General features: G+C 36.9%; 1 protein-coding gene across 1 annotated transcript; it reads left to right on the forward strand.

Annotated features, from left to right (window-relative positions):
- The first annotated feature begins 9,167 nt into the window (after window positions 1–9,167).
- On the forward strand, window positions 9,168–9,751 carry LOC133093553 (microtubule-associated proteins 1A/1B light chain 3B-like). Its single transcript, XM_061193463.1, has one exon. It carries the CDS (start codon window positions 9,232–9,234, stop codon window positions 9,607–9,609), a length of 378 nt encoding a protein of 125 aa, XP_061049446.1. The 5' UTR covers window positions 9,168–9,231; the 3' UTR covers window positions 9,610–9,751.
- Window positions 9,752–12,657: the final 2,906 nt, after the last annotated feature.

A 12,657-nucleotide genomic window follows, 5' to 3' on the forward strand; every position in this document is an offset into this window, starting at 1 on the left:
TTATTTCTTTATTTGGTTGAGCTGGGTCTTAGTTGCAGCAGGCGGGCTCCTTAGTAGCAGCTCACTGGCTCCTTAGTTGTGGCATGCGAACTCTTAGTTGTGGCATGCATGTGGGATCTAGTTCCCTGACCAGGGATCGAACCTGGGCCCCCTGCACTGGGAGTGTGGAGTCTTAACCACTGTACCACCAGGGGAGTCCCACTAGTTTCTCCAATTTTAATCCAGTGTTCTTTCCACTATTTCACTCTACCTATAAGATTATCATCCTTAAAACTCTTTTTTTCCTCTCATTTCTATCTCTGCCAATGCTAACAGCCTTCTGCCTCATGCCTTGAAAATGACCACATGAGCTACTTTCCATACATTTCCCTTACATGTCATTCAGGTACACTTTAAAGTGAATGTTGTCCCCTGGATTTGTGTACCGTAGTAGTCCCCGTTCTTTCAATCACTCAAGTTTACAGTCATGCAGACAGACTTTGTTTCCAGGGTCATTTATTTATTCATTCAACAACAGAACCCAGTTGGGAGCAGCTGATGTGGACCGGGGAAATGCATCTGTAGCAGTCGGCTCCACTGCCTTTAGTGGAGTGTAGAGAGCAAAGCTGGACCTGAGGGCAAGCAGGCCCAGGGTCAGCACACTAGCTGAGATACATTCAGAGACTGCAGTTTCGCATGGACTAAATTGGGCTCTATTAAGGAGAAATTTTGCCAGAAGAATAAGGAATTCTGTAATCATGCCGCGGCAACTATCTTCCTTTTCAGGTGATCCCTGACGAAGATATGAAGAAGGCAAAGCAAAACAAATACCTTATTTTAATTGAGGTTTGGACTCAGGCCTTAAAGTAGAACTTTAATGAGAGTGAATCAAGCAATAAGGCTCCTTATATACCAAGTAAGCCAAACCCTCAAACCAAAGCAGGCCACATGGCTTTCTCTCTTAATTCCATACTTTTGCCTTCGTGCCTCCAAACTGGTAATTTATGATGTGTGTGGGCCGAAAGGCAAAATGGGCCAGAATCAAATAGAGAGAGATATAAGGAAAAGGAAAAAAAGTGTGCACCCTGATATGGTGAAGCTGGTTTAAGTTGCCTCTTGGGTGAGCCTCAGGCCAGGTCAGTACATGTAGACTTCACAATTATGTGGGAAAGGCAGGATGAGAAGGATGGCAGGGTCATGGTGAGGGAGCAGGCGCTGGTGCTCTCCTAGTGCAGCCTGTACTGAGTGGAGGAGAAGGGAGAAGGTGGGACCACGTAAAGCAAGGTGGTGATGTTTTAGCCATTTCAAAGCCTCTTAAAACATGACCCAAGTTGGTCTTCTATACGCTGGAGTTGGGAAAGGAGGTGCAGCTCTTTCTCCGTCCCAAAGCAAAGGGGGCAGGGAGAAAAATGAGGCATGGTGCCTGCTCTGAGGAAGCTCAGGGCCACATGTGAATGGAGGAAACCAACACGTAATTTTTCCTATGTCTTTCTACAGTGTCTGGCATGGGTGTGGTATGAGCTCTAAAAATGCCACTCATAGGTTAATTGATGTTGTCATAAAAATAAGAAAGTAAAAACCTTACTACTTTTGAATATTTATTACTGTAGAAGCACATATGTCATGCTCTCCAGACCAAATATTAACCTGGAATTGGATGCTTTTATTTTCTAGGTATGTCTTTGTCCACATTACTTCGAGCAAAGGTGTCCAGCACATAGCATCAGTGTGTATCATCACAAAACTCACCAATTACAGTGCTTGCTGCTGTTTCATGTATGCGATCTTGTCTTTCCAACTCTTTGACCGAAAGACCAATGATAGAATACATTACCCTTTGAAACTGAGAAATGAAATATTTCCTGCCATATCAATAAACAAAGGATATCACAGTCATCAACGATTGCAGCCCTCCAACGTGAGGCGAGGAAACTCAGGGCTGAAAAGAATCCCTGCCACATAGCAGCCATCAGACTGCAGCCACTCCCCCTGGTGAGCCCTGAGGAAACTCAGGATGTGTCAGGATACTGGCCCCAGAGAGCTGAGGTGCATATCAGAGGAATGATTTCAGTGAGCCAAGACTCTTGCATCTTCCCATACATAGAAAAGCGCTAAATTCCTTAACTTGAGATATCTGGTTTTCTTCAATTAACAATAATTTTTGACATTCCCGACTACCTGTCCTTTGTTGAAAAACTCCTATATATCCCGGCTCCACCGCTCACCTCGAGCAGTTTCTCAGAGTTATCTGAAACGCTCTCTCCAGGGCTGCAGTCTTCATTTTGCCCCCAAAAAACTTAACTCGCAGCTCTCATGTAGTGCATGTATTTTTTTTTAAGTCAACAAAATGTTAAAGGGTATTGTCTCAGCGATACTTAACATTGTATAGGAGTTTGGAGAAAAGTGGCTTAGAAACAGTTTCCTAGGTTTTTATTTCTGATCATAACAATATCCTTGTATTTATTACAGAATACAGATTCTCAGGTCTCCTGGAGATTCTGATTCACTAGATCTGATGTGGGGCTAGGAAACTGGAGATTTTAACAAACACCCCAAGTGAGTCTTATGATCAAGAAACACACCTATAAGGTGTCTCTCACTCTAATATTCTATAATTCTATTGTTATCGCCTGGACCATGAGGAATGTATCTTTAATGGCTGTATCAGAGTTGACATTGCACTGAAAACAGAAAGGGTGTTCAGTGTTGATTTAATTGTTCATTGATGAACATTTTGACAGACTCCCAGCCTTCAATTCATATGCATAGTTTACAGTCAGTGACTTGGAAGTGTGAATATGTTGTTAGAAACAAGGTTATTGTGATTTTCAAAACATTTCACAGCTTACAAAGTATTTTTATTATTTGCTCTCTTGAGAACTTCATCACAACCATCATGGTGAAGTTGTTAAAGCACTATTATTGATATTTTACAAATGTGAAACTCATGGATGTCAAGAACCTGCCCCTTTTTTACTCAGCTACTATGTATGGAATTAGGATTCAAATTCAGATCTCAGGATTCTTTATGGTCTTTCCATGGTGCCAGGCTGCTTTCTAACACTAGTAATCCTGCCTATACTTACTGTATACCCAGCAAAAGAAAATTCACAACCTTATTCCTGCATAAAATGACCAGTACTAATGGTGAAATCAGCTAGGACCAAAATTGTTAACTATTATATACAAACTGTGAGAACAAAAGCAGAATATTCAAGAACATTATCTTTTCCTAAGAAAGAATTTTAGTAATTCTTAACGAATCAAAGAAAATACTTATCTAGAACCATCTGTAAATTCCCATATCTCATCATTTTCCCACTACAATCTTGGCCTTCATTCTTCTAAATGGTATAAGTAGCTGGTGCATTTTTGAGAGGGTTGGGGAATGAACCCTAGGGAGTAAGTGAGAAAATTTTAGTTCTTCCTTCAGAAGATGAATGAATGGAATTGGAGGGATAATTGAGTCACAGGCCAGTTTTCATATGCCTCTATTTCCTCCCATGGCTCAAGACTGAGAACTAACTGAGGCCAAGTCCCATCTTCTTTGCTCTTCCCTCAGGGTGGTGCTTTCACATGTGATCCTTGGACCATTGCAGGTACCTGTGAAATTCTTGAGCTCCACCTCTTATGGCTAAATCAGAATTTCTAAGATTGGGTCCTTGATATTAATGCACACTTAAGTCCGAAATTCTGCCAGAGAGAGATTAACCTGATTGTGTATGCAGGTACAAAACTTTTTTTGAGAGCTTGTTCCTCAAGAATACGTAAAACTTCTGGCAACTTTCTGTAGCATGTATTAGAATGGATGAACATTAATGAAACCTTGCATATTTGATGCATGTGGTATTTTGTCTCAGAGGAGTTGGAATATCAGATGTTTACCTGTCTTTTTTGATGGCAGAAAAAACATGAGTTTGAGAGGTGAAAAGACAGAGCAACATTTTTTTTTTTTTTACCAAGCCAATTGTTATTTTCTATTTAATCTCATTAATCTGCATATTTTTTGGAAAACAGGCAACTATATTCTTTGACAGGATTATTAAATTCTAAATTGCATGTGACTTGTATTAGACACAATCAGAAAAGAGAATAATGCCTAAACCAATAATCTCCAAACAATTTCCAGTTGGAATAAAGTATTTTTTTAGGTCTTCAAATAGCAAATATTGCTTAGCCATAAGCTATATAAAGACTGGAGAAAAAGTTAAAAAGACACAGTTGAGAAATACTTCGAAATGTTAAGCTATAGTACAACTCCACCCAATGGATTTCTGTTGAATTTCACTTGTGCTGAGAAACACTATGTTTTTTAGATGCCATCTGAATTTATATTTGATCACAATTATGTGAAAATTAAATGATTAGTGATGTGGATAGAGAAAGGGCTGGAAAAAATACATCCAGATATAAACAGATTTGATAAGTGTGGAAAATTTGGAGTGAATATATTTTCTATTTTAAAAATAGTTTCTACATCTTCACCTATCTGTCTATATCTATGTATATTTATGTAAACTTAATAGTGAAAAAGGTCAATAAAATTCACTAAAAGAAACATTTTACAAACTGCTAATGGGCAGTTTTTGGGGGCCCATAGTTTACATGATAGACAGGTTATACTGCTTAGCTCTTACATCATGTTTTTAATTGGTTGTGACTTGTAATTCAATAGTTCAATAAAGACAGAAGTGAGGTAATTGCATTTTACTTCCACCTTCTCCATTAATTTGGTTTTCTCTTATAGGCAAATAATTTAATATCTCTACTTCAGTTTCCGCTTCAGTGAAATGAGGACAACCACATTAGCTATCTTTTTTTTAACTCATTGCCTTTGACAAATTTTAATATTATTTATTAAACTTTAGCATCAAGAATTAATTGAGGCAATGACTGGGAAGAATTGCAAGTATATGAAGAAAATATTCATTAATATTCTGTAAGGTAGTATCTTTATTTCTTGGAGCAGTTTAGAAATACTAGCAACCTGATACTTTTTGAAAACTAAACCCAAATAAATAATGCTAAAAAAACCCCCAAGATTGTGATAAAATCAATAAGAATGAATAAAATGAGTGGCAGTGGAGATTCATTTAGTTGAACATAAGAAATACTTGGATATACTTCTTGAAGCAGTTAAAACTTAAGCTGCTACAGTAATCTGACAGACCAGTTCCTGACTATTGTTACAGTAAAATAAATTTTCTACCCCAAGGACAAATTCTTACCACAAAGTTAGATTTAATTTACTTGAGGAGGGAGGAAAATAGTGCTCTATGTCCTTCTATAAAGTTGATTTTCAAAAATTTTATATCAAGTCAGTTATGGAACTTATTAAAATGAAGATTCTAGGAGAGAGATTCAATAAATCCAAGGTGGAGCCCCAAAATCTGTATTGGAAAAAATAAGAAGGATCTGTGGTGATCCTGCTGTAAAAGGTCCTCAGAACTTAATAAAAGAAACACCAGGTCTACGACTTCCTGACTTCATAGTGAATTTTTGTCAATATGCAAATTTTTTTACTTGTTGCCTTTGACAAATTTTAATATTATTTATTAAATCTGGCCATCTGATCCTGAAAATAAAAACTTAAGCTGCTAAAAATAAATTCAAATATAGTGGCTTAAATAGGAAAGAAGTTAGTTTTTCCTTTTATAGAAGAGTCTGTCTGGGGATGGGCATCCAGACTGGAGATTCACTCACATTCTGTTGGTGAGAATTTAGTCATACAGCCACACCTACCTTTTAGAGAGGCTGGGAAATGTAATCCTTAAGTAGTTTACTGTATTACCAGGTAAAAGGATTTTTTGTTTTGTTTTGTTTTAGGCTAACTAGCATTCTGCTAGTGATAGTTATATTTAGCTTGGGCTCTGAAAGCAGTTGGTGAAATCATTGCATCATCAGATAGAAACCGTATCTTACACTTACTCCCTAGGGACTCTTATCTCATCCCATTGCTTTAAATTCCATCCATATGTTGATGATGCCCAAATTTATATTTTCAGCTTTAATCAGTGCTGGAAATATATCAGAGTGTTATAGTGAACAGTTTACTCATCCATCCACTTAAATGTCAAATCAGATAATGGCACCAACACCCATCCAAAATCTAGAAGCCAGATGAGATTTCTCCCCTTCACATGAAGACAATCCCTGACATTTCCATCTTGACTTTCTTCCATTGTAATAGAAACCTTGAGTTTTAGACAGATACCTGGTCTCCCAGATACAGACTATATTTCCAGCTTCCCTCACAGCCAGGTGTTGTCACATGACCAAGCCCTGTTTAATGGGATATAGACGGAAGGCATACATGCAATTTCCAGGTCATGCCCATAAAAGAAGTGGTGGTAAATTGAACTCTCATACTTTCACATAAGTATTTATAGTAACTTTATTTGTAAGAGACAAAAACTAGATACAATTAAATATCCATTAAAAGGTGAGTGTATAAACAAATTGTAGTATATCTATACAGTGAAATAGTTCTCAGCAACAGAAGGGAACAAATTGCTGATATACACATCAACATGGAAAAATTTCAAAAACATTATGCTGAGTGAAAAAAGATTTACACAAAAGAGTACAAACTTTATGTTTATGTTTATAATAAATACTAGAACAGGAAAAATTATTCCACAGTGGAAGATAGCAGATCAGTGGTTGTTTGGGGGTATTAACTGCAAAGAGGCAAGCAGGAACTTTTTGGGGGTGTTATATATTTTCTCTATCTTGATTTTAGTGGTAGTTACATGTACACATTTGTTAAAACTCATTGGCTGTAAACTTAAAATGTGTGTAATCTATTGTATTACATTTTAAGTATATATCTCAATAATTTGGGTGAAAGAAAAGATGACCTTATTTACAGTAGAGACCAAATGGTAACAACTAAAAATCAATCATGTTGAAAAGAAGCACTTCGCAGAACTAGAAATACAAATGGCCATTAGAAAATGTTTAAACTCACTATGAAGTAAATGCAAATTTAAGATTTGCAAATTTTTATGATTATCTCATATGAACTATTAAAAAAACAAACAGAGGATTCTGGTTTCTGGTCTGGTGAGCTTCTACTGGCAAGAAGGTTGGAAGTCACCATTCAGTCCTAACAACAAGTAAAAAGCTGAATAAACTGAAAAATCAACAGTGCTTCTTAGATCCACAAGAGAAGTGAGGTCACAGGGCCAACCACTGCCTCCAAATTATAGAGACCCACAGGCAAATACAGAGAATCACAACTTTCTGGACCAGAAACGTCCTGGGGAACCAGTGCCAGGGTCAAGAAACCTGAACTGTAATTGAAGAATTGAAGGAGGTGCAGTGTAGACAACTCAGAAAGTTAAAAACTCCAGAAGGACCCAGTCATTGGAGGGACCGCACGCTTTTGTGTGTTTTGCCTCCTGAAATTCTACCACGTTCTCACAGTGAATATTGGAGGAAAACCCTTCATGCTTTTGGCAAGGGGAGGGGAAAAAGTTGTTTTTAAATATACCAGAGCTTTCTGTTCTTCTTCAGAAGATCCACCCTTAGGAAAAATTATTTAATCAGAGTCTAACCTGCTGGGGTTTTAGCAGAGCCTAACTGACCTGGGAGAAGGGAAACACCCAACTCCAGCTTGCTTTAGTCATTCTGTCCCAGCTGAAGGGGAGGTGGAACAACTGAGAAGCATATGGGAAGATCACAGTCTAGAGGCTCAGACTCACTAAAGGACTGAGACCTAGTCATAAAATGAATATTTCCCCTCTTCCCACACCTTTCAGTACATTATTAAAGGCCTACTTACACCAGTTCCTTTTACCGAGTGCATCATGTCCAGCTATCAGGAAAAACATTACAAGACATACTAAAAGGCAAAAAGCATAGTTCAAGGAGACAAAGCAAGCATCAGAACCAGACCCAGATATGTCAGGGATGTTGGAATTATCAGTTCCGAGGATTTAAAGCATGACTGATGTGCTGAGAGCTTTAATGGATAAAGAAGACATCATGCAAGAACAGATGGGCAATGTAAGCAGAGAGATGGATATTCTAAGAAAGAATCAAGGAGAAATGCTAGGAATCAAAAACACTGGGACAGAAATGAAGAATGCCTTTGATAGACTTATTAGTGGACTGAACATGGCTGAAGAAGGAGTCTCTGAACAGGAGGATATCTCAATAAGAACCTCCAAAATTGAAAAACAAATAGATTAAAGCCAAAAAACCCCAGAATATCCAAGTGCTATGGGACAACTACAGAAGGTGTAACATACATGCACTGGGAATACCAAAAGGAGAAGAAAGAGAGAAATATTTGAAACAATAATGACTGAGAATTTGCCCAAATAAATGTCAGGCACCAAACTACAGATCTAGGAAGGTCAGAGAAGATGAAGCAGAATAAATGCCAAAAACTTTACCTAGGCATATCATTCTTAAACTATAAAAAAATCAAATATAAAGAAGCCAGAGGGCGAAACACCTTACCTAGAGAGGAGTAAAGACTGATTTCTGCTTAGAAACCATGTAAGCCAGGAGAGAGTGGAATGAAATATTTAAAGTGTTGAGAAAAAAATCCCACTGACCTAGAATTCTGTAACTTAAGAGTTAACATAGAATTATCCTTCAGGAGGGAAGGAGGAGTAAAGAATATTTCAGATAAACACAAATCGAGGAATTTGTTTCTAGTAGACTTTCTTGAAAGAAATGTTTTTAAAAAGTTCTTTAGAGAGAAGGAAAATGGTATAGGTCAGAAACAGATCTACACAAAGAAAGGAAGAACACTGGAGAAGGAATAAGTGAAGATAAAAGAAAAACTTTTGTGTTTCTTATTCTCAGTTGAGCTAACACACAACTGTTCAAAATGATAATAGCAACAATGTATTCAATATTGTATATATATATATTCATATGTATATATAATGAAGTGAATGATAGCAGTGATATAATGGAGGTGAGGGGAGAATTAGGATTATTTTGTTATTATAAGGTACTCACACTATCTGTGAAGCAGTTTAGTGTTATTTGAAAGTGGACTTGGATTAGTTCCAAATGTATATGATAAATACTAGGACTACAACTAAAAAGCATTTTAAAAAAGGTAAACCAACATACTAAGAGAAGAGAGAAAATGGAATCATGTGAAGCGCTCAATTAAAACCAGAAAAAGTAGAAAAAAGTGGAAGATAAAAATAACAACAGGCCGTCTCAGCCACCGCCTGGAGCCACCAGGACTGTCCGCCTCGCCGCCCCCGCCCAGCCTGCCGCGCCATGCCGTCGGAGAAGACCTTCAAACAGCGCCGAACCTTCGAACAAAGAGTAGAAGATGTCCGACTTATCCGAGAGCAGCATCCTACCAAAATCCCGGTAATAATAGAACGATACAAAGATGAGAAGCAGCTTCCAGTCCTGGATAAAACAAAGTTCCTGGTGCCTGATCATGTCAACATGAGTGAGCTCATCAAGATAATTAGAAGGCGCTTACAGCTCAACGCTAATCAAGCCTTCTTCCTGTTAGTGAATGGACATAGCATGGTGAGTGTGTCCACGCCAATTTGTGAAGTGTATGAAAGCGAGAAGGATGAAGATGGATTCCTGTATATGGTATACGCCTCTCAGGAGACTTTTGGAATGAAATTGTCTGTGTAAGACTAAAAAAAAATGTGTCTGTTCTAGAATTTAAACCCTTACCAAGGAATAAAAAAGGGATGTTACCAACTGAGATTGATCAGTTCACCTAATCACAGATCATCAAAACAGTAGTAGTGTTCCTGCCTAGGAGTTTTTAGGAAGTTGTTTTTTTGTACTTCAGGCAGAAAAACTGAGCTCCACGTGAGCACATTCAGCTTTGGGAAACTTCATTATTTAACCTACCCTGTCTTGTTTTCAAATTTAGAGGTTTAAAAATAAAATACTTTGCATTCTAAGTTGCCAGTAAAATAGACCTTCAAGTTATTTTAATGTTTTTCCCCCAAAAGGAACTTGCAATTTGAGCATTCAGAGAGACATTCAGTCTTCTCTCTAGGTTCACAGAACCTGCCAGCTTTTTATAGAAGGGTTTCTACTCAACTAGAGAAATCTCCTTAAGAGGATCTTTAAGCCTAAATTGTCAGGCACAGCCACCCCCCACCCCCAGCCCATTTGCCGTAATAGCTGGCAGAAAGCAGGGTGGACGGGGGTGTATAGGAAATAAGAAAGCAGAGCTGCTGTTCAGGGTTCCTGATTGCTAATAAGCGTATTTCACATCAGTGCTCTTGTCACGAAGTTTTCATTTGGTTTGTTCGCTAGACAGTAATGCAGAAAAATACCACCGCTCAACAGGAACCTTGAATAATTTATAATTTTGGTCAAGTTTCTCAAAAGACCTAGAGAAAGAGAATGACATTTTTTTTGTTTTGAATATTCTCTTAAGAGCTCAAAATAGTGCCTGCTTTGGTAAATAAACAAGCAGTTACATGGGTTTCATTCTTTGGGACAAAGGTAGAAAGCTACAGGATACTGAAACAAAAAGCATTAAAATTCAGATACACTTCCTCAACCTTTTGGCTTAAAGCTGTAGATGATCCGTGTTTTATGTTAAGTGTGTGACTAAAATATGTTATTAAAAAGCATCTTTAAGGGTATTTCAGTTATCACTGTTAGGTCAAGCAGTCCTCAAAATTCCCCCACTCCACGTGCATGTCAGTTTTGAAAGTAGCAAAAGGAAACATGTTCTTCACAGATATTAATGTCAAACGTTAAGCATTTTCAAAGTCCAACTAGAATAAATAACCAGTGCTTCCCAAAAAAAAAAAAAAAAAAACAACAAAGAACAAGAGCAAAAAAAAAAAGAAAAAAGTAACAAATTTGTAGACATTAATTTAACTATATCAATAATTACTTGGAATACCAATGGTCTAAATGGACCAATTAAAAGAGTGTCAGCGTGGATCAAAAACCAAAATCCAACTATACATTGTCTAAAAGAAACTCACTTTAAAATAAAGACCCATATACAAAAAAGTAAAAGGATGGAGAAATATAAACCATGCTAACACTAATCAAAAGAAAGCAGAAGTAATATTAATTTCAGACAGAGCAGACTTCAGAGCAAGGAAAGTTATCAGGAATAAAGAGGGACATTGCCTTATGATAAAGGGATCAGTTCTCCAAGAAGACATAACAATTCTTAATATTTATATATTATATTTAACAACAGTGTTCAAATATGTGAGGCAAAAACTGGAAGAATGGCAAGCAGAAATATATAAGTTCATTATTATAGTTGGAGACTTCAACACTCCTCTATCGGAAATGGACAAGTCCAAAAGGCAGAAAATCAGTAAGGACAGAGTTGAACTCATCAATGCCATCAATCAACTGGATATAAAGGACATCAATAGACTACTTTATCCAACAAGAGCAGAATATACATTCTTATAAAGTTTACATGGATTTTCACCAAGATAGACCACATTCTACGCCATAAAACACACAGTAACAAAAAGAATAGAAATCATATAGTGTCTGCTCTCAGATCATAATGAAACTAAATTAGAAATCAATAACAGGATGATTGCTGGAAAGTCTCCAAATACTTGAAGATTAAACAACACACTTCTAAATAACACAAGGGTCAAAGAGGAAATATAAGAGAAATGAAAAAATATTTTGAACGAAATAAAAAAGACACAATTTATCAATATTGTGTAACAGTGAAAGCAGTGCTAAGGGGGAAAATTTATAGTATTGAATACATACATTAGAAGAAAAGATCTAAAATCAATCACCTAAGTTTCTACCTTAGAAAACTAGAAAAATAAGATAAAATTAAATCCAAAGTTAGCAGAAGAAAAGAAATAATAAGAATTAGAGCAGAAATCAATAATATTGAAAACAGGAAATCAATAGAGAAAATAAATGAAACCAATAGCTGGTTCTTTGAAATGATCAATAAAATCAATAAGTCTCTATCCAAGCCACCTAAGGCAAAATGAGAGAACAACTCTATGTCCACAGATTTGATAACCTAGATGAAACTGACTGATTTCTTGAAAGACACAATTTGCCAACACATATGAAGAGATAGACTATCCGAACAGGCCTATATCTATTAAATAAACTGAACCAATAATTAATAACCTTTTAAAACAGAAAGCACCAGGCCCAAATGGATACACTGGTGAATTCCACCAAACATTTAAGGAAGGAATTATACCAATCATGTACAATTATTTTCAGAAGATAGAAGCAGAGGGAATACTTCCTAATTCATTCTATGAGGTCAGCATTGCCCTTATAACAAAACCAGAAAAAGACATTACAGGAAAAGAAAACTACAGACCAATATCTCTCATGAACATAAATACAAAAATCCTATCTTCAGGTCCATAAATACTAGAGATCACCCTTTATTCCTCAGCCTCTCATCTAATCAATTCCAAGTCCACTGATGAATTTTTCATATAAATATTGGATCCTTAAACTTTCTTTTAATCGTGCTATCTTGTCCTAGGCCAGTAGTATCTGCCTGACTGTAGTAATGGGCTTTTATTCTCCCCTTTGCCAGAGTTGTGTGACTGTCACTTCTTTTCTCCCTCTTCCCCACTTCTCCTAAGTCCCTTTCAAGTTTCAGTAATGCTGGGCATTTTTAGATTCTCTAAACTTAACCATATTCTAACTCATCGTGGGGATGTTTGCATATGCTTTTTTTTCTAC

Source organism: Eubalaena glacialis, chromosome 6 (genome assembly GCF_028564815.1).
Source record: "Eubalaena glacialis isolate mEubGla1 chromosome 6, mEubGla1.1.hap2.+ XY, whole genome shotgun sequence".
NCBI lineage: Eukaryota > Metazoa > Chordata > Mammalia > Artiodactyla > Balaenidae > Eubalaena > Eubalaena glacialis.

Excerpts from the sequence above, each read along its gene's own strand:
- LOC133093553 (XM_061193463.1), top strand. The coding sequence starts at position 9,232 with ATGCCGTCGGAGAAGACCTTCAAACAGCGCCGAACCTTCGAACAAAGA.